Source organism: Stegostoma tigrinum, chromosome 11 (assembly GCF_030684315.1).
Source record: "Stegostoma tigrinum isolate sSteTig4 chromosome 11, sSteTig4.hap1, whole genome shotgun sequence".
Lineage (NCBI taxonomy): Eukaryota > Metazoa > Chordata > Chondrichthyes > Orectolobiformes > Stegostomatidae > Stegostoma > Stegostoma tigrinum.
The window spans coordinates 47,563,061-47,582,547 of NC_081364.1; the positions used below are offsets into that span (position 1 = coordinate 47,563,061).

At 37.5% G+C, this 19,487-nt stretch overlaps 1 protein-coding gene and 1 long non-coding RNA gene across 6 annotated transcripts in view; one reads left to right on the forward strand and one right to left on the reverse strand.

Annotated features, from left to right (window-relative positions):
• Positions 1-19,487, forward strand: part of adamts9 (ADAM metallopeptidase with thrombospondin type 1 motif, 9) — a 254,369-nt gene that overhangs the window by 167,059 nt on the left and 67,823 nt on the right. For all 5 annotated transcript variants that reach the window (XR_007249201.2, XM_048547294.2, XM_059649931.1 and 2 more), the window contains one exon: positions 18,654-18,821. Coding sequence is in view for 4 of the 5 variants with exons in the window: in XM_048547294.2 (XP_048403251.2) it covers positions 18,654-18,821 (168 nt within the window). In the remaining variant the exon portion in view is untranslated. The remainder of the gene's footprint in view (positions 1-18,653; positions 18,822-19,487) is intronic.
• The window catches only part of LOC125460168 (uncharacterized), a 31,994-nt gene continuing 15,333 nt past the window's right edge, over positions 2,827-19,487 (reverse strand). The window contains exons 2-4 of the long non-coding RNA XR_007249205.2: positions 13,170-13,323; positions 12,592-12,764; positions 2,827-3,593 (exon numbers count right to left, since the gene is read on the reverse strand). This is a non-coding gene — a long non-coding RNA (uncharacterized LOC125460168). The remainder of the gene's footprint in view (positions 3,594-12,591; positions 12,765-13,169; positions 13,324-19,487) is intronic.

The following is a 19,487-nucleotide window of genomic DNA, read 5'->3' on the forward strand; positions in this document are numbered from 1 at the left end:
GATAGCACAGATTCTTCAAACAATGACTTATTCTACATCTTAAACTTGCATTCTGCTGCAACTGTCTTACTACTTCGTCTTTACTCAGAACCTACATTTTGACTAAATTTAAACACTGCAGATGAAAATGAGAAGCTTCATATTCTCCCTCCTCACAGCGACTTCCAGGAGCCACCACTCTTCAGAAATGCTTTCAAGTACATGAAGAGTCAGGGGCTAGTCTTCAAATAAACTTTGGCCATTAAGTGGAGACAGGTTTGGAATTAGTCCATGATTTTATAAGACAAAAAATTAAAAATGATAAAGATTAAGTTGAGGTCACAGTGAAAGCACATGTATGTTTGCAGTACCTGTTCAATGCACGGTGCCTGCATTTTGTCCCACAACCCAATCTTTTTTAATCTCTTCAGATTTCTTTCTAATTCTGGTCAGTCTTTCACATTAAAGTTTCTTCAGGCTCTGTGAAATAGGGATTTCATGTACCTGGAGTAGCCTAATGGCATGATCAGCATGTCTAGAATTTAATTTCTTCGAAAGGACTTTAAACACGGTTGGCAACATTTTCTTTCTTTCAAAACGTATTGCAGATTTTCAGTGGATCAAACTATGTGATGCCCGCAAGTAACTACTGTGGAATTAGACAGTAATAAGACAATTACCATTCAGTATATCTATAAAAGGAGACTAAAGCTATAATGACTGCTGAAATAACATACAAGATGAAATATTGTTATTGCATCATGGAAGTTTTAACACTGATATAAGGCATTTGGCCATCTTGCCTAAGTGGGTACCAGTTTTGCATTAGAGGTAATAGGAACTGCAGATGCTGAAGATACTGCTTGGCCTGCTGTGTTCATCCAGCTCTACACTTTGTTACCAGTTTTGCACTGTTGCATCTACTTCAATCCCCTTCATTCAATCTTAAATAATTTAATCAGTCATTTGTGATGTTGCATTCAACATTCTAATCAGTTCATGTTTGAAACAAAGGCCTTCTAACTTCTCCTTTTATTTTCACAGTGCTGATCCTAAATGTGTGCCACTGTTTAAAAATTAACTGAGTAGAGATAATCTCTCGTTAGTTGTCCTCTCAAATCTTTTCATGTTAGAAGTTGCTTCTTTCTATTTACTTTCTTGTTTTTTTTTAAATTTGGAAATCTGTACCTGTATGTGCAACTTGGGATTGGGGTATTAATACACCTCTGGCATCTGCATTGAAGTATTAATGGTCCTCATATAATTAAATGTCAGTATAGATATTTAATATCTTGTGTATGAAGGAACCTTTGGCTCTCAAACGCTGTTTCCTTTTGACACTTGCGCACTGTTACGTAAATACTTAAGTCTTCTATAAAAATCATTCATAATTTGATTTCAGTGTTGATTTCCTGAAATCAAAATCAGCCTACAATTTTTTTCTCAATTACAACATTAATGACAATAAAAATAAGGGGTTAAATAAACAAAAAAACTTCAGATTTCATTTTGAGACAATGAAATTTCCCCATTAAAATATGTTTTCCCTCTCTTTGTACTTCACTAAGTTTTTACTTCAAGCCTTCAATCTGTTTCAAACACTAGGCTTCATCAAGATATTTTTGTCTTCAATAGATGGAGAGAGTTAACTACTTTGCATTTTGACCACCTGCAGTTTGAAGAATTTCTCAGCATGCAAGCTGGCCAACAACAGTTTAAGTATAGTAAGAATGAGTGTCCCCTTCTGAGCCTTTGTCTTTCCAATAACATTGATAGAAAGAAAGAGACTGGGTTGTGAGAACTTTTTCAGGAGGCTGCAATCCTTGCCAAGCTGTTCCAGTGCAGCTGCAAGCCATCTACCCAACAATGTGGAAGATTGCTCAGGTATGTCCTGACTATAACATGCAAGACAAATGCTGATTACATTTCAACAGTCTGCTTTCATTCATCAACAAAGTGAAGGAGAGTTTCATTGGCAGTGCTATCAAGTGGCATTTACTCCGCTCTATCTTGTTTGTGGTACTAACTTTGGGTTCCACCAAAGTTTGATTCCACGCCTCATTACAGCCTTGTCAAAACACAGCTGAAAGAGTTGGACTCATGAAGTGACTGCCCTGGGCATCAAGTGAACTTTTAACCATTTGGCATGAAGGAGCCTGGGAAAAACTGAAGGTGTAAGAACAAGGAGTCTCTACCTTAGTTGACATCACACCTAGCAAAATGGAAGTTGGCTGTGGTTGTTGGAGACCCATCATTTCAGTCCCAGTATATCACTGCAGGAGTTCTTCAGGCTGGTGCCCTTGGCCCAATCAACTCCATTTATTTTATACATCATCTTCGCTTTGTCATAAGGTCAGAAGTCAGGATATTCAATTATGACATCGCAAGATTCAGTGCCATTCACAGCTCTTCAAATACTGAAATTCACTTGGAGGCTCAGTGATATATGTTAGTTTCTGCCAGAACTGATAAGTCTTGTAGAATATAAATTTACATGTCAGAATGTACAATTTCTGGCATGCAAGATTGCAGGCAGTTTATTTGAAATTTATGGAGTTGTTTTCGTTTTTGAAAGGTGCACTTGCACACATCATTTCTAAAGAAACAAATTTTCAGGCAAACCTATAGCCTTCTGATCCCAATACACAGGATGTGGAGGTGCTGGTGTTGGATTGGGGCGGACCAGGCCAGAAATCACAGAACACCAGGTTATAGTTCAACAGGTTTGCTTAAATCACAAGCTTTCGGAGCGGAGCCTGAAGAAGGGACCCTGATCCCCAGACCTGAAACGTTAACTCTGTTTTCACCTTCACAAATGCTGCCAGACCAGCTGAGCTTTTCCAGCAACTTTATTTTTGTTCCAGATTTACAGCATTTGCAGTTCTTTTGGTTTTTCTCAAACAATGCCCTTGTTTTTGTGATAGTGGTGCAAACAGTGAATCTTTAGCATTAACCATCATTCGCTCACCGAAGCTGGCAGCAACATCTGGAATCAGCTTATGTATGCTTAAATTTGGAGATCCTAAAGTTACAAGCAGTGATTCAGTGCTTTTCCTGAAGATGCAATGCAATTAAGAAGAAATCACTGAATGGGGAAAGGGTAGCCTTTTACCCTGTTAGTTCAACTGTAAAATCCCTTAGACCTTGTTAAATGAGGTTTAACCAGGTCTTTAAAGAGTGTAATAAATTCATTATTATTGCTGAACAGCTGTAAATCAACCTGAAAATCTAATTTAAAATTGTGGAATATGAAATTTCTGTAATTGGAAGCAATTCAATTTCTTTCTTTCTTTTTTAAGTTTGCTTACCGTACTTCAGTTGTTGCCATAATCCCGTACTAATCTTCTAATCATTTATTTTTACTCTGTTTTCACAAAAATAGTAATTAAGAATAAAAATTTGCTGTATTTTAAATTTGTGGTTTCTTGTATGGGAGACCAAGTGAATGTGCTTGGCTGCTTCCTTGCTTGATGTTGTTGTTGCTGGGTGCATGAAGATCCCTTGACTTGGAGCCATTTACAAACTTACAGCAGAGTTCACTCAACCAACGAGCTCAATTTTCTTCCAAGGTCAGGGCCCATCTTGTTGCTTTGTATTGATGACAAAATCTCAGCCTTTATAATGAAAATAAAATGTCAGACAAGTAAATTAAGAAAAACAAAAGCACCATTTAAAATTTCAGCATTTTAAGATAGATCTAGATGAATTACTACAACAAACGTATTGGTCACGCAAAGCTGAAACCCCCAGCTGACCTAAGTGTGCACTTCATTTAGTTGGTGCATTGTTTTATTATATTTATGTTTTAATAGTTCCTTCCACCGCATTCATATCTATTATCAAATACAAGAAAAACTGATCTAAATTTATACAAGCCATTGAAAAGGTGATGCTTGACGGCTGAGAAACAGTTCTGTTTGTTTAATTATAAAGAAATGAGTTGAAGAGTACAGTGAAAATTACAAGAATAATAGCATAACTAAGAATGTTGACCTTGTTGAGAAAAATTTTAAAAAGGGGAACATTTTAATTCGTACCAAGTCTAATAATAACAAGCTTTCTGGTCAGCCCCAGAGGATAGTGTTCTAACAACCTAACCCAGAAACTTTCTATGGACATCAAGGCTACCTTTATCCATCTGACTTTTTCAGTTTATATGTAGATGAAAAGCGTGCATGATTGTCTTCATGTCTTTCTGGCAAGCTCCCATCATTGCTTCCTTTTTGGTCCACTGAACCATGTGATTTCGGCACACCAACCCCACTGGTTGACCCTTGCCTTTACCATTTCTCATCTCAAGGGCGGCACGGTGACTCAGTGGTTAGACTGCAGCCTCACAGCGCCAGGGACCCGGGTTCGATTCCCACCTCGGGCGACTGTCTGTGTGGAGTTTGCACATTCTCCCCGTGTCTGCGTGGGTTTCTTCCGGGTGCTCCGGTTTCCTCCCACAGTCCAAAGATGTGCAGGTTAGGTGGATTGGCCACGCTAAAATTGCCCGTAGTGTTCAGGGGTGTGTGGGTTACAGGAGGATGGGTCTGGGTGGGATGCTTCAAGGGGCAGTGTGGACTTGTTGGGCCAAAGGGACTGTTTCCACACTGTAGGGAATCTAATCCAATCTAATCTTCACGCAAATCATTTCCACACCCTGGTTTCCTGAACCAAGGGCATCTATCCTTACTGTGTTAGTATTATCATTAACTATCAGAGCCACCCTCCACCTTTTGGATTATTATCTGATGTGACAGTGGCATAGATAAGGGTTTTCACACTCACATGGAACATTGGCAGGTAAAACTATAGAGCTGTAAGTAGATGGCCTTGAAGGTGGTGAGGATATGACGTCAAAAGCTCAAATTGGTAGATTAGGAAAATTGAAATTTTGCACACCTGATTTCATCAGAAATCTTGCCAAAGATACAAACATTATGACAAAAGCTGGACACAATTGCTTCAGTTCTTCAGTGTGTTGAAGGTGGAGGCAAATGAAGTTCATTCAAGATCGGATGTCTACAAGCATTCCGATAATACAGAGAAAGCAAAAGCCTCGAGAACTGCTACAGAGCTGGATCTTGGGACATCAGCATGCATGCAGAAGCTGACAGCATAGCAGAATCCTCCAGAATAGACAAGTAGTGTCACCAGGGACAGGCTGGAACACAGGCCTGCATTTCAGCGATGGTAGACAAATTAAGAATCTGCCACAAGGACCGATATCCAACTGAGACCACTGCTGGAGTTGAGGAGGACAAAATCTTGCTGAAAGCCATTGAATCCAAGTTTATTTATGTGTTGAGTGATCAGAGGTTGATAGGGTGCATCCTGTAGTAATATAATGACTGCAATAGTCATTGCTGCTGGGCTTTCTTTCTTTCTCCTCACTTTTCCCAATAAGTTAAAAATTCAAAAAAAATTTTAAAAAACAGAATTCACTCAAACCATGCAAATTTCTATAATATCACAGCTGATCTAAGTGAAAGGCATACGTGCTAACAGAAAGCACGAAAGTAATGTAATTTTTGATGGCTTCAGTCACCATAGCTGAATATGGCCTCAGCAGTAGCTGTCGCCACAATGGTCAGCAATGTCTCCTCCATGGGATTTAGGACATGTAACCATTTCTGATCTTCTCTGGTTACCCTTGAGTTCTCTGGATGTGTGCGACCTTGCCCTGCAAGAGAGATTGAGAAGGTTTGGGTAATATGACCAGCACAGTTGGATAGTTGGTGGTGAATGCAACCTGAAGATGTGGCACAAGGCTGCAATGAGATCAAGAGGGGAGTAGCCCTTGTGAAGCCCCACACTGAGTGTTAGTGAGGAGGTAATTGCAAAGCATCACCTGCTTGTTACCATTGGTGATGAACCCTTGTATCATTTTACTGATGCTCAAGAGTAGAGTAGACATGGGGATGGAATTGATCACATTAGATTGGTCCTGCTTTCTCCACGCAGTACATATTTGGACAATTTTTTACATGGCTAGGTAGATACCAGTGTTTTAGCTATTCTGCAATGCTGCTGAATGTCAGGGAGAGATTGTTTAGCTTTCTCTCTCATTAGAGGTGGTCATTGCCTGATACTTCCATCTTGCACAAGTTACTTTTTACCAGCTCAGGCCTAAAATCGTCCAGATCTTGCTGTGTGCAACGAGGGACTGCTTCAGTATCTGGGGAGTCACAAATATGCCAGAACACTGCTTAGTAGTATTTCAGGCATTGTGTAAGGCTAGTGGGGAGGTTGGTGGGTACAGCATTCGAAGTTATATTGTGATCTTAACCATTCATGAGATCATGAGCATTGACCACCACAGATATCTAAGTATACTGCCTTTGCAGATTTTGTTTGGGTAATATCCAGGTCCCCTGTGGATAAATCAGATCTCTTCCTACACCAAGATTTTCACCAGAAGATACTATTCCATTTTGCTATGCAGGCCAGCTTTAGGTAGTGTAGGTTAACTTCAACTTCTAAGTGTTGTTAGCCAAATGCAAACTTGGACTCCTGCTGAGCCATGTTTAACTTGGGCTGCTAATTTGTATGATTGCAAAGTTGGCCTGCCCCTGCATCAGAATCACACACACAAATGCCTATGCCCATTTCCAGGGATCACTGATTTTATTTACCGCAAATTATTTTAATTAGGTAATGCGCTGTTACATGAACTCAAGTAAAAAGGGTGAATTTAATATAGTACCGAAACAATTTTAGATCCATACCAAAACATGATTATGCAGATAAATAGGGATAAAAAAGAAGTAGTGATGTAACTATTAACATTAATAGAGCTGCCATGCCCGTGTCTGCATTGAAAGCATTGGTAGGTAAATTCACGAAGTGAGAGATCCAGCTGGCTGGGTAGTAGGCATTAACACACGGAAACAAACTGAATTGCCAAACTACAAATATCCAGGAATGAAGATTTCGATTCTTCTCAAGTCTTTGTAGTTTAAATCTATTGGGACAATATCTGTTAATTCAGCCAGGGAAACTTTTTTTCAAAATAACATTTGAAAAGCTTCCAATGTAATTATAGCCATATCTGTTTAAAAAGATAGGTTTTCTTTTGTTATGTGTAATTATATCAAAGTTTATTATTTATTCAGCTGAAGATATCATAAAATTTCATTAAAGTTGGTCAACATCAATAAATATGATAGAGTATTTTTGTGGGATACAGTTCTTAATGTGTATTCTAGGATCTTAATTCAAAAGTGATGTTCATTGCTGTCTGTAATTGAACCCATATACAAACTTCTGAGGCTGCCATTTTACTAAAGTGAACATGGCTTCCTTAATTTAGACTGCAGAAATCTATTGGAATTGATCAGTAAGATGCTGTTTGTTTTGATGTTATTATTATGCTTCACTGGCTTTGCTGTTATGGAGGTCTTTGGAAAGGAAAAGGAGTGGATACTCAGCTGAGCTTCAGTTTGAATATCACATGGAAATTGTAATTAGAAGGTGAGGGCAGTTTTGTGGCTGGAATTGGTGCAAAGGTCACAGAATCTGTGACAGGGACAAAGAAGATAACATTAGGCTCTTAACATTTAACATGAAACAAAATTGTGGTTCATCCAAGATTGAAGTAGAGACAGAAATATATTTATTAGTATATACGTAGAACCCAACTCCATGTCTGCAGAATTATGTCATTTGGGTTCAGCATGTAGATGCAAACAGAGATTCATTGTTAGATTTTTGGGAATTGCAGAGGTAGCGGTAAGGGTTGGGAAGAAAAGTCATTGCTGGGGGTACATGTATGTTCACAATTGGCCGAGCATCCTTGTAATTTCTCTACTGCACTTTTCCAACGATTCAATGTGATCTAACCAAGATTCTACAGAAATCTAACATTATCTTCCTGCTTTTGTATTTGGCTCATTTATAAATCCATTCCAGCACTTTAATAGTGCACCATGGTCTTATCAAGTTGTGCCAATGCTTTTAACAGTTGTTTTGAATTACCATACTGACCGCAATACCATTCCTAAATGGACATTATCCTACAAACATATAGCATTAATTCTGGCCCTTCCAACGCTTCACTGCGCCCATCTGACATTTCAGCTCTGTGAGTCTATTCCACACTGATGGGATGAAAGTTCAGAAACAAATTTTAAATCAGTCCCACTATAGTTTCCAACAAGACCATTTTCTGTTGTTCACTACTAATCTAGCAGTTTCCTTCAAAGAGACATGCTTACTGTAAAAATTAAATGGCGTGCAACGTTGAAAATTGGAATCAGGACACATCAGCTTATATGGAATTTTGCTCGATATCAAAGCCATAGATGATTTCAGAATATTTCATGCTTCACCTCAAAAGTGAAAAAATAATGCATTTGCCAACTTTCTCATCATATTAGACAAAATAGCCAAAAATATGGAGAAAACAAACTACTTTTATTTAAATAATGGAAGGATTAGCACTGTCGATTCTGCAAACCGGTTGATTCAGCCAGGTAGCAGATTCAGACAGATAATTGAAAGTCTCCACATTTTGATTCTTATGAGCAACAATATCCTAGGCACGAGAACTGAGACAAATAAATGAAACAGAGGTTGACTTAGGCCTGACTAGATGCAGTACAATGCAGTAACTTTTTGATCACAAAGCTGTGATAGAAAAACAAGAAGCTAAATAGTTGGAGCACTAACTTAGGAACCACTTTGTATAATACATAAAAAGAACTGAAATGTTTGGAACTACAATTAGCATTAGCAAATAATATTCCACTTATCAGAAAGTATAAAAATAAATTATTCAAAATGAACTTACCAAGGAATGTCATTTTCTAGTTTCCTTGAAAAGCTTTACTGCCATGCATCAATATTTATAGTACCAACTACATTAAATCTTGGGAAATGTCAAACACATTCAAATTACTCATGTAAAACATAGGGTAAAAAAAACACATTACAATAGGCATTTGAAAATCACTTATCTGCATAAAAATCTTATTAAAGTCACAATGATTTGAATTCTTTAAATGACTGAAATTAATTTTGATTTATAACAATGTATTGTTTCTAGTCACAAGAAAATAATAAGTGCTTGATTCATGTAGGTTTTCAGCAATTCCTCACAGTGTTAATTTCAAAGTGGCATGGGTGAGATATGGCCTTGCAGCAAGCAATCTGAATAAAGAAGTCACTTGTTCCCTTTGATTAATGTGAAAACACAAATGGTTTATAATTTGGAGGTCACAACAGGACAAAGCACCTCAGAAACAACACATTTTCCAGCAGCTACGGCTATTTTGTTGCTGTTAACTGCAGGATATAAGTTGAGCTTTGAAGCTCGAAAAATACCACCTGACTGTGTGGTGACTTATACACTAATTAGAAAATATGAAGCACTTGTATGGTGTAGGTGATTGTTATTTTAAAATGTGAAAAGCCTCAGAATACTGCCCATTGCATTGAAAACATTGGAATGCATTTTATTGAATTAGTTACTTCCACAGCAATACTCTAACCACAATCAAAACTTTTAAAACTGTCCAATTCATTGTTAATAGTACCTGGTGCAAAAAAAGTCATCAAATTAGGTTAAAATTACATTTTTTATTGTTAATCATTGTAATGATCCTGTACTGATTCAGATGTGATGGTTTTGTTTTAGAAGCGTCCTTCCATAACAAATGATCTTCCTGTCTATCTATCGAATTGGATAATCCACATTTTTAAAAATCTATCTGATGGCCATTTGTGCATTTGTAACTTCCCCCAATTTGGCAATGAACCTACCTACTGCCTAAATGTTGCTAAAAGATAAGAAGTTGATGTTTTTCCTCATGCACTCAGTCTTGGGACTAGGATGAACGAAGTAGAGTTGAAAGAAGGACACCAACAGATCTAGCATGAAAAGAGGATGCTTTTTGGTTGGGCCTTTGCTGGCACAGGGATGCAGCAGGAACACTTAACTGACAATCTTAATCCTGAGACCAACAGGTAGACTCTAATTGGTCAGTGTGTGTTGTCATTAGGAATATAGCAGCGATTGATAGGCTCCATGAACCCTTTTCTTTCACTGAAAGAGGTGCAATGTATGTATGAATGCCTTTCCCCTACTTAAACATGGGTTTGTGTGTTAACATATGTAGCTTCCAGTACATGCAAATACAGTCCACTGTGTGCCGAATGGATAACCTAAAATGATTTTCCAGTATTATACCAGTAACATCTGAATTAATTAATAAAATGTCACCCAATAGGAGAATCACATCTGTAAAGACTGAAATACGAAAAGAAACAATAACAGAAATTGCTGGAAAAGCTCTGCGAGGGGCCCTTGATCTCATTGGTTATATGAGATCTAAGTATGAACATGTGTCACACTAATAAACTGTTTTCTTCACATAAGCCACAAAGATATCTATTCCATACTTCATCAATCCACTTTGTCCTCATTCATTCCAACTATTGCACAGCAAAACACACAAAAACTCGTGCAACGAACTTAATGTGCAGCATGTTTCACATTTGAAAATTACCATAGGCCATAATTTCTGTTGGCCATTCAGTACAAGAAGTATTTGTGAATCTTTCTATTCCACAGTTCCGATGCTGAACATATCAAAATTCATGGGCATTTCATCTATGTTGCTGATGTGGCATTATAGGTACTTTGTTTTTGCCTGCATAGGAATTCAACATTTTGGCATTAAGATCTTTTGCTAATCTCTGGAAATCTTGGCCTTCTGCCACAACACTGAGCATTTTTGTTCCATAAAGCAGTTGCAACAACTAGGTGTCTGAAATATTAGCTAGAGTTGGTTTGGTTTTGCCTGCATAAGTGTGTGAATGCTCGTTGCATTTCTGTTGATAATGTAACTGCTGAGGTTGGTTAGCTCGCTGAGCTGGTTTGTTGTTCCTCAGACATTTCGTTACCATGCTTCGTAACATCCCTAGTACAGCCTCTGATGAAGCGGTGTATTTTCCCTCCTGCATTTTAAACTCTGGTCTGTTGACTCAGATTGCCTCACTTTTGGGCTTCCTCTGTAGTGGGATGTATATGGGGTCAACTTCAATGTGTTTATAAATAGCATGCTTCATGGACTGCCATAAACATTCCACCACGGAGGAAACCCAGAAGTGAAGCAATCCATCTCAATGGATCCCAGAGTTTAAAAACCAGGTGGGAAAACACACCAACGCTTCATCAGAGACTGCACTGGGAATCTTGCCAAGCGCGGTAACGAAACGTCTGCGGAACAACAAACCAGCTCAGTGAGCCAACCAGCCTCAACACCCACAACCCGAGCTACAGATCTACTCCAAAACCTTAGAATGTAACTGCTAATGATTTTGATACATACTTCTGCAGGTGAGATTATGGGTTGTTCTTCTGGTCTTGGGCATTTTCTTCACAAAGATTTCTTCCTTCCATATTCACATTGTACAACATCATTTGCCTCTCTACAGCTCAATTATTTGACAACTTAGCAAATGTTATGACGTTTTCTTTGAGAGTACTTCATTGTTTCTGCTGGATGACCTATTTTCTGTTCATACCTTGTAAGCTGTCTTCTGTGTCTCTTTGCTTTAAACTTCCACACGTATTATCATGGCAACATGGCATTTTGCTTGTTTGATCTCATTATAATTTAAGTGAAGCATGCTGATATGAGTACAAAGGTCTTTAGAACAAAAGAGAATTGAGTTATATGCCAACTGTGAGCCAAAACAAGATATTTGGTACTGAAGAAAAGGAATTGTCTTGTATGGTTGACTTTTGTAACACAATCTGTCGTATTTCATGTACACTATTTGTCATTCTAACTTTTTTGCTCACCCCCTATTTGACTAACAACTCAAGCATCCTTGCTACTTTCCAAAGCAGCTCGTACTATTGTTCAGAACAAGTGTTGCCTCTGACGTGACTACCAGCTTTTTATTCATTCATGGATTGTGGCTAGTGTGCCTTGTGTAGGTACACTTAGAGTTCCTTTTGGGAAAATGTTCCAGGATTTTGACCTTGCAACAGTGAAGGGACAGTAGTATATTTCTAAGTCAGAAGGCTGTATGGCTTGAATGGTAACTCGCATGTTGTCGTGCTCCCACATATCTGCTACCCTTTTCCTTCTAAATGGTTTGTGGTCAAGGGTTCAGAAAGCGCTGTGCAAGGATCTTAGGAGAGTTACTTCAGTCCATCTTGTAGATGATACATGCTGCTACCATTGTGCATCAGTGGTGGAGAGAGTGAATGTTGAAGGTATTTCATGGTGTGCCAAACAAACATGCTGCTTTGCCCTGGATGATTTGGACCTTCTTAGATATTGTTTGAGCTGCACCCATCCAGGCAAGTGGAGAGTATTCCATCACACTCCCAGCTTGTATCTTGTGGATAGTGGATAGACTTTGTGGAGTCAGGATAGGAGTTCCTTACTGCAATATTCACTGCCTTTGACTGGCTCTTGTAGTTATAGTATTTCTGTGGCTCTTTCAATTCAGTTACTTGTCAACGATAACCCCAGAATTTTGGTATCGGGGATTCAACAATAGTATTCACATTATATTTCAAGTGTCAATGGCTGGATTTTCTCTTATTGGTTTGATCATTCCAATGCACTTATGTAGTATATCACATTCCTACCAAACATCAGTACAAACCTGGATATTGTCCTGGTCTTGCTGCATTTGAACATAGACCTTTTGGCATCTGGGAAGTCAGAAGTGGTGCTGAACATACTAACAGCACATGGACTTGCAGTGTTTCAAGAAGACAACTTACCACCACTTTGCAACTCTCCCTGAGACTCCAGATTGTGTCTTGTCCCAGGTGCCTGCATTGAGATAAGACTTAAGTAAGACTTTAATATCTGGATGTATCTCATTTCTTTTGGCTTTGGTTCCTTAATTCCTGCTGTTTTGTTTTATTCTAGTTTTGTAATTGTGCGTGTAACCAAGAAAGCCCACAAGAATGGTGACTTAGTACACTTTTCACTGTACTCCTGTATTCCTAGATTTGAATGCATGTGACAATAAAATCTAGTTCTAGTTCCCAATGCCCACATCCCACAAGTGAATGAAAATATAAATGAAATGAAAAATGAATGATGATACAAGATGAAAGAAGATGTTGATGGAATAAGTAATGAAACAGCAGACATGGAGGAAATAAGTATGTAAATAAGTCAATCTAATTAATCATCACGACACATAAATGATCACTGCTACTCCTTCCTTACCAGTGGTTGGTGTGTCTTTTTTTTTCTCTTCCCATCAATATCCATATCCTGATGTGATTGAGATGACAGTACTGTCTGGAAGCTGTATTGATGCTTGATTCTCTGTTGAGTGGTGCTTTTGAGTTGTAGCTGATGGCATCCTGGCCTCTCACTGCTTTGTGAAGGGAGCAGATGGAGTAAAATGTATAAGAATGCAGATTCCACTTATATAGTGCTTATTCCCCAATTATACAGTTTCAACATAATCTCTGCCAATGAAAGAACATGATTGATATTGTATTAATCATAAGTAATAATTGCTTCTCCATATTCACAGATCAAAATCCTTCAATACCTTTTCGTGATCAAAAGTAGTATTGTGTATTCTTATTGTGTAAATGAATTCAGACCCACTGTGCACTTTTTCCTCTTGTTATATGCAAGTTGTGTTTTACTTGTAATAACATTGAACATTGAGGTGACTGATACTGAAACAAGTAACAACATTGGATAAAAATGTTCCATTGTGTGCAGTTAGATTCAAAGGGTAAAAATAAATTAAGCAACTTAAGGAATATTTTGACTGTTATCTTCAACTTCTATCTATAACCAGCACAAAATCATTGATATGTCCATGTTGCTTGCTAATAATTATTGTTGATTGTTCTGAAATGAGGAGAAATTATTCCTCTCAGAGGATTATGCAACTTCAGAATCCTCTATCTCTGAAGGCAATGGAGGCAGCGTGATTAAATATTTCTAAGTCAGAAATAGATAGATTCTTGTTAGCAAAGAAACCAAAGTTTATTGCAGGTAGATGGAAATGTGGAATTCAAAACACAAAACGGATCAGCCATAACCTTTTTGAATGGCAGAGCAACTCGAGGAGCCAAATAGCCTATGACTGCTCCTGTTGTATTTTCACATGATGTTTTTTGTATGGTTATTTATTTCACCACAATATTTTGATTGTAGTGACCTCTTGTACGATATCTGAAGCAAAGTCAAAGCCGTGTGCCATTCACTGTTTTACTTTCACTGATCGCTCAGGGTCTAGCTTATTATCTGATAGCATATTGTTTTGAAGATCATTTCCTCTAAATGCACTAACATGTCAACTGTTTGAACTTTGATTATCAAAGCAAAAATCCCTTATGTGTATGTAAAGATAGATCCCTACCACAGTGTTATCTACAGTAAAAATACCTTCTAAAGAAAATCAAGATTCAAGTCAGTTTCATGGAAAGAAGATATTATTTACAGTATTTTCATTATATTATTCAAACAGCATTTTCAAATAAACATAAATGTTTTTCACCTCTTGTGACCTTATGTTTCTTTTAGGATTCATTAAGACAATTTCATCATGTAATGTATTTCCATATAAAACTAAGTAGTTCCATTTTGTTAGCACTTCAAATTTGAAAACTAAGCTTTGCACTTTATCTTATTGCCAGTATGTTTTTTTCTACTTGCAATTGACATTGTATATTTTCAGTATTTGCTTCTTAATGAACAGTATTCATCATGTTTTAAATTAATGCATTCAGTATCATCATCAGTACACGTGACATAGTTTTGTGCAATGTTAACTCATCTTGTATATGGAAAACAAACAAAAAAACCAATCTGCAGTAGTTCTTATAATCATATGATGCTAAGTAAGTCTTCCATTCAATACAGATTATGACAGTGCCTTTCATAATGTGCTAATGTAGCATCCTTTGGTCATCAATGATTCAATTAAAAGCTTAACGTAATCAAAGATGATGTTTGTACACCAAACAATCACCTGGATTTTCAAATGTTTTACAATTTCCGTGCTTGGTCCTAGTTTACCTTGCTAACAAACGTCAGTAAAATATCATCTTTTGAGATATTAACAATTCACTGACGTGTGCAAAATATAAATTCAGTTTTCTTGGATAGAATATTAATCCTTTCAGATTGAAGAATAAATTTAACATACATAACTTCTGCAAACTGGGCAGAACCATCACTAGCTATCAATTTATAATTTGTCAACTGCTTAAAGTGTTTCTGTATATGTACATTTTACCCAAAAATCATCACAACAAGGTCGCAATGACCTTGTTACTAAGCTTATAACTTGCTCTGACTTGAAAAATGCTGAGGATCATCCATCAATGTACTAAAGCAGAAAATATATTTACTTACCTTTTAACTGCTTTAGCCTAGCAGGACCTGCTGCATTTTCTTTTTCTTGAACAAAGTAATACTAAATTTTTTTCACTTGTTGTGCTTTATATGCTTTATCCCTAAAGATCTGGCAATGACCTTGATTAATTAACATTTGAAATATGAGGTTTTTTGAGAGTACATTTTTGAGTAACAATTGTCCTTAAGAGTTTCTCAGGATGGTGAAAAATAAATGTTACTTATAAATGCATCAATTATTTTAGTGCAGGTATTTCATCCATTTGCATATTAAGTCTTGATAACAAATAAAGGAAACAATCAGCATTACAACATTCTAATGGCAACCAAAATTGTAATGCAGTAAATTGAACAGTCTGTGTTGAAGAAAAATTTTACAGTGCTTGGCTCCTCTGCCAAAATAGGCTGCTGGATGTGCTGCAGCAGACATGAGAATCATGACTTTAACCCTGTTGCTCGCTTTGCAGTTATTGAAAATTAATTAAAAAACCTTATCATTAAAAATTAAGATCTATATATCATAAAATATGAATGGGAAATTGCCATCATGTATCTGACTCAATTCTTAGATATTTTCAGCAGCCTAATTAAAAACTAAATAAAAACTGCAAGAACTGCAGTTGCTGTAAATCTGAAACAAAAATGGAAATTGCTGGAAGAGCTCAGAAGCCTGGCTGCATCTGTGGAGAGAAATCAGAGTTAATGTTTTGCATCCAATGACCCTTGCTCAGTTCTTTCCATGGATGGTGCCAGAACTGCTGAGCTTCTCCAGCAATTTCTGATTTTCTTTGTAATTAAAATTTGAACAGTGGCTTCGTACTGGATGGACAGTGACCAGGCAAATGGTGACCGTATCACGACATTTGTTGAAAGCCATCTTTATTAGACTATTCCAAGTGTAGTAGTTTACCTTTTATCAGTCCTTATTTGTATCATAAAAGCTCTCCAGTCAGTTTAAACCCCATATGATTTGGTACTCTGCCTTGGAAGCCCAGCATCAAGCAAGTGAGGGAATTGAGCAAGAAGTCAGATATCCCTTCTACCTGGCCTACTTTATATTGTGCTTAGTAAGTTAATATATACAGGCTATATTTCATATAGACTATAGATATTTTCAAATCAACCTTCTCAGAGATATTATGGTTCCCTCTGGAACAGGTGGGGTTAAACCCAGACCACCTAGCTCAGACCAAGGTGCACTACCACTGCAAGAGTCCCTCAAGAAACGGACCACCAAGATTTGAAATGGGGTGAATCATCCTGTTCACTAGACGTGTGCTTTAACCCAATAAGTCACAGCACAATTATAGTCACATGTACAACGGCAACTCATCGATACATCAATACTCTGATCATTAAAAGGATGATTGGCCTGGATCTGCACAGACATGCAGTAGTTTACTGGGTTATACCGACTTTTAGTGGGGGCTATAGTTGCCTGTCCATGAGGGAGGAAGACTGATTTCCTACTTATCAATTTGAATACACTAGGCCACAGGTTTAGGGGAATGTCCCATCATACGTTTCATCATCAATAGCCAGTGGCAGCTATAGTTAGATTTTACTTCACTCCCTGAGGAGGCAAACAGTACACCTGTTGATGTTGGGCTGACGTTTTTATTCAGCCTCTGAATGTTTGTAAGGAGTTGTTGACTTGAAGCGGGTGTCAGTTTATTCTATCCTGCTTATGAGATGAAAATATTTTTACTAAACTATTTCTTGATTTGACTTGGAATCAAGAAATAATGGCAGTTTCTTCCTACCGTAAGCACAGTGAGCTGCCAACTCAGCACAATCAAAGGAATTAATCTGATTTTTCATACTCTCACATTGATATTTTGCTATAGTATTAGAGAATATCAGTTGGTGTATTTTCTTCCATCCAGCTTTGTTTTCATGTGATCTACGCCTCAAAGCTTCACACTGTTCAACTGAGATTAAACAATCTACCACTGTCTCTGGCTGTCTGAATATGTAAGTCGGATATATTCCACCTCTTTTTGGGGAAACCGTCTTCTTCCTTCCATTCACTTACTATCCAGATTGCAAACTCCGTGTGGCGAATTTCTAGAATATATGTTCTAAAATGCCATGGCAAAACGTGTCATTCAAAAAAAACATTACTCCAATTCTTAAATCTTCAGGTTTTTAGCTCCTACAGATTTGAATTGTTTAAACAACGACTTCCGCAAGGATAGAAATGTTTTTGATTGTTGGTGCCTAGGGTCTGTTGCAGGCTTCATTAGAATCTGAAACTACCAGAGGAAGTGGCTGAGGCATATACTTTGGATGTTTTTCGAAGGAACCTAGATAGCACACGAGAGAAAAATGGAATAAAAAATAAGCTGAATGGTTGAGATAAGATGAGATGAGATAGAATGTGAGATTTATGTGAAGTATAAATGCTGACACAGACTAGCTGCACAGACTGGCTTGTTTCTGTGCTGAATATTACAAGCAATTTTCTGCATTCAAAATGATAAAATACAACAGTTTAATTATCCTGCTGTTCAATGCGTTGTACTCTGAATACCTGCCATGTAAAATATTTGTCGCAATTTCAATCCATCTCTGACTCTTTGATCTTTCAGCTTTGCTAATCTGAAATCAAACTGGAGTTGTCAGATGTCTATACTTCAGAAGTACTCAGAATCTTGATAATTCATTGAACTGACTATAAAAATTTCGCATTAGTAGCTTCAAAGTGAAGGCTAAGTGGGTGGTATTTTACTCCAGGTTCATGTTTAATGCCATGTTTTCCTTATAATGCTCAGAATGAGTGGAATATTTGAGCCTCTCATTTTCTTAAATGATTGCTGTGTTTTCTTTGAGCAATTTGAAAGTTTATCCTCATGCATTATAGACATATTTCTATTTAAATTCCTCTGTATATTAACAAAATAAATCTCCTTTGTACATTAATTGTGCATTAAGGTATGGTATTTTTGGACATTGGTAGAAATGATGAAAAAACATGAAAGACCAAGAGGAGGGAAGGAAGGGATGTAAAAGGACGAGCATGTGTAACTTCCATAAGCTCAAAATTCGGCCTGTAACCAGATACAATAGATTGCCTAGATGACCTGAATGTTGAAATACTGAGCAATAGTTCCACAGCCATGTCTATGATTGATTTTCTCACGTTAAAGTGGATAAAGGAAAATCAGGTGTGTTCATGTATTATTGTACCCCCTGACCCACCAGAGAATTCACTACACCTAGGTGATTTATGGTGCCAAGCAGCAGACCCAGGAAAAATCTCCCGTTAGAACTGTAAAGATAAGGAAACAACAACAAAAATAACTCCCATAATTACTTTACTTTCAGTGCTCCATTTCCTGTGGGAAAGGAAGCAAGTATCGCCCTGTTTACTGCATGTCTAAAGACGGAAAAGAAGTAGTGGAAGAGAATTGTAAACATCTGGAAAGACCTAAAACACACAAACGATGCCGAGGAAGTAGATGTCCGAAATGGAAAACAGGAGACTGGACTCGGGTGAAGTATCAAACTTTATATAAATTCCAGAATTTACTTGTTTTTGTACAGGTGATTTGAACAGCATCAAATGAATGTTTAACTACCTTGCTGTTCCACCAAATTAGGAGTATCCAAGTTGGTGCATGACCTTTGTAATATGCACCCTCAGCATGAGTGACCTCCTCTGAGGAGCCATCATTAATCTCCTGGTTTGCATCCCAAAGAATACACAAAGGTTCAGTAGGAAATTAAAAATCACAATTTTGAACAAGGATGAAATTATTTGAACTGATGTTCATGCTCATGACCTAACTCACTCCCTGCTAATGCCAGGCCAATGTGATTGTGATTGACTGTTGGAAGATTTACTGTTGTCTAAATTTTTTTAAAAATATTCACCGGTGCTTCATAGGTATTGCTGGCTAGGTCACTATTTATGCCTGTACCTTGTTACCCTTCAAAAGGTGATGATGAGCTACCTTCTAAAACCGCTGTAGTCATACAATGTAATCTGATAATGCTTTAGGGAGATTGCTCCAGGATTTGAATACAGTGACAGTGAAGGAACAATGATATGTTTCCAAGTCAGGATGGTGAGTGGCTTGGAGGGGAATGTGTAGGTGGTGGTGTTTCCATGTATCAGCAGCCCTTGTCTTTCTAAGTGGAAGTGGTTGTGGGTTTGGA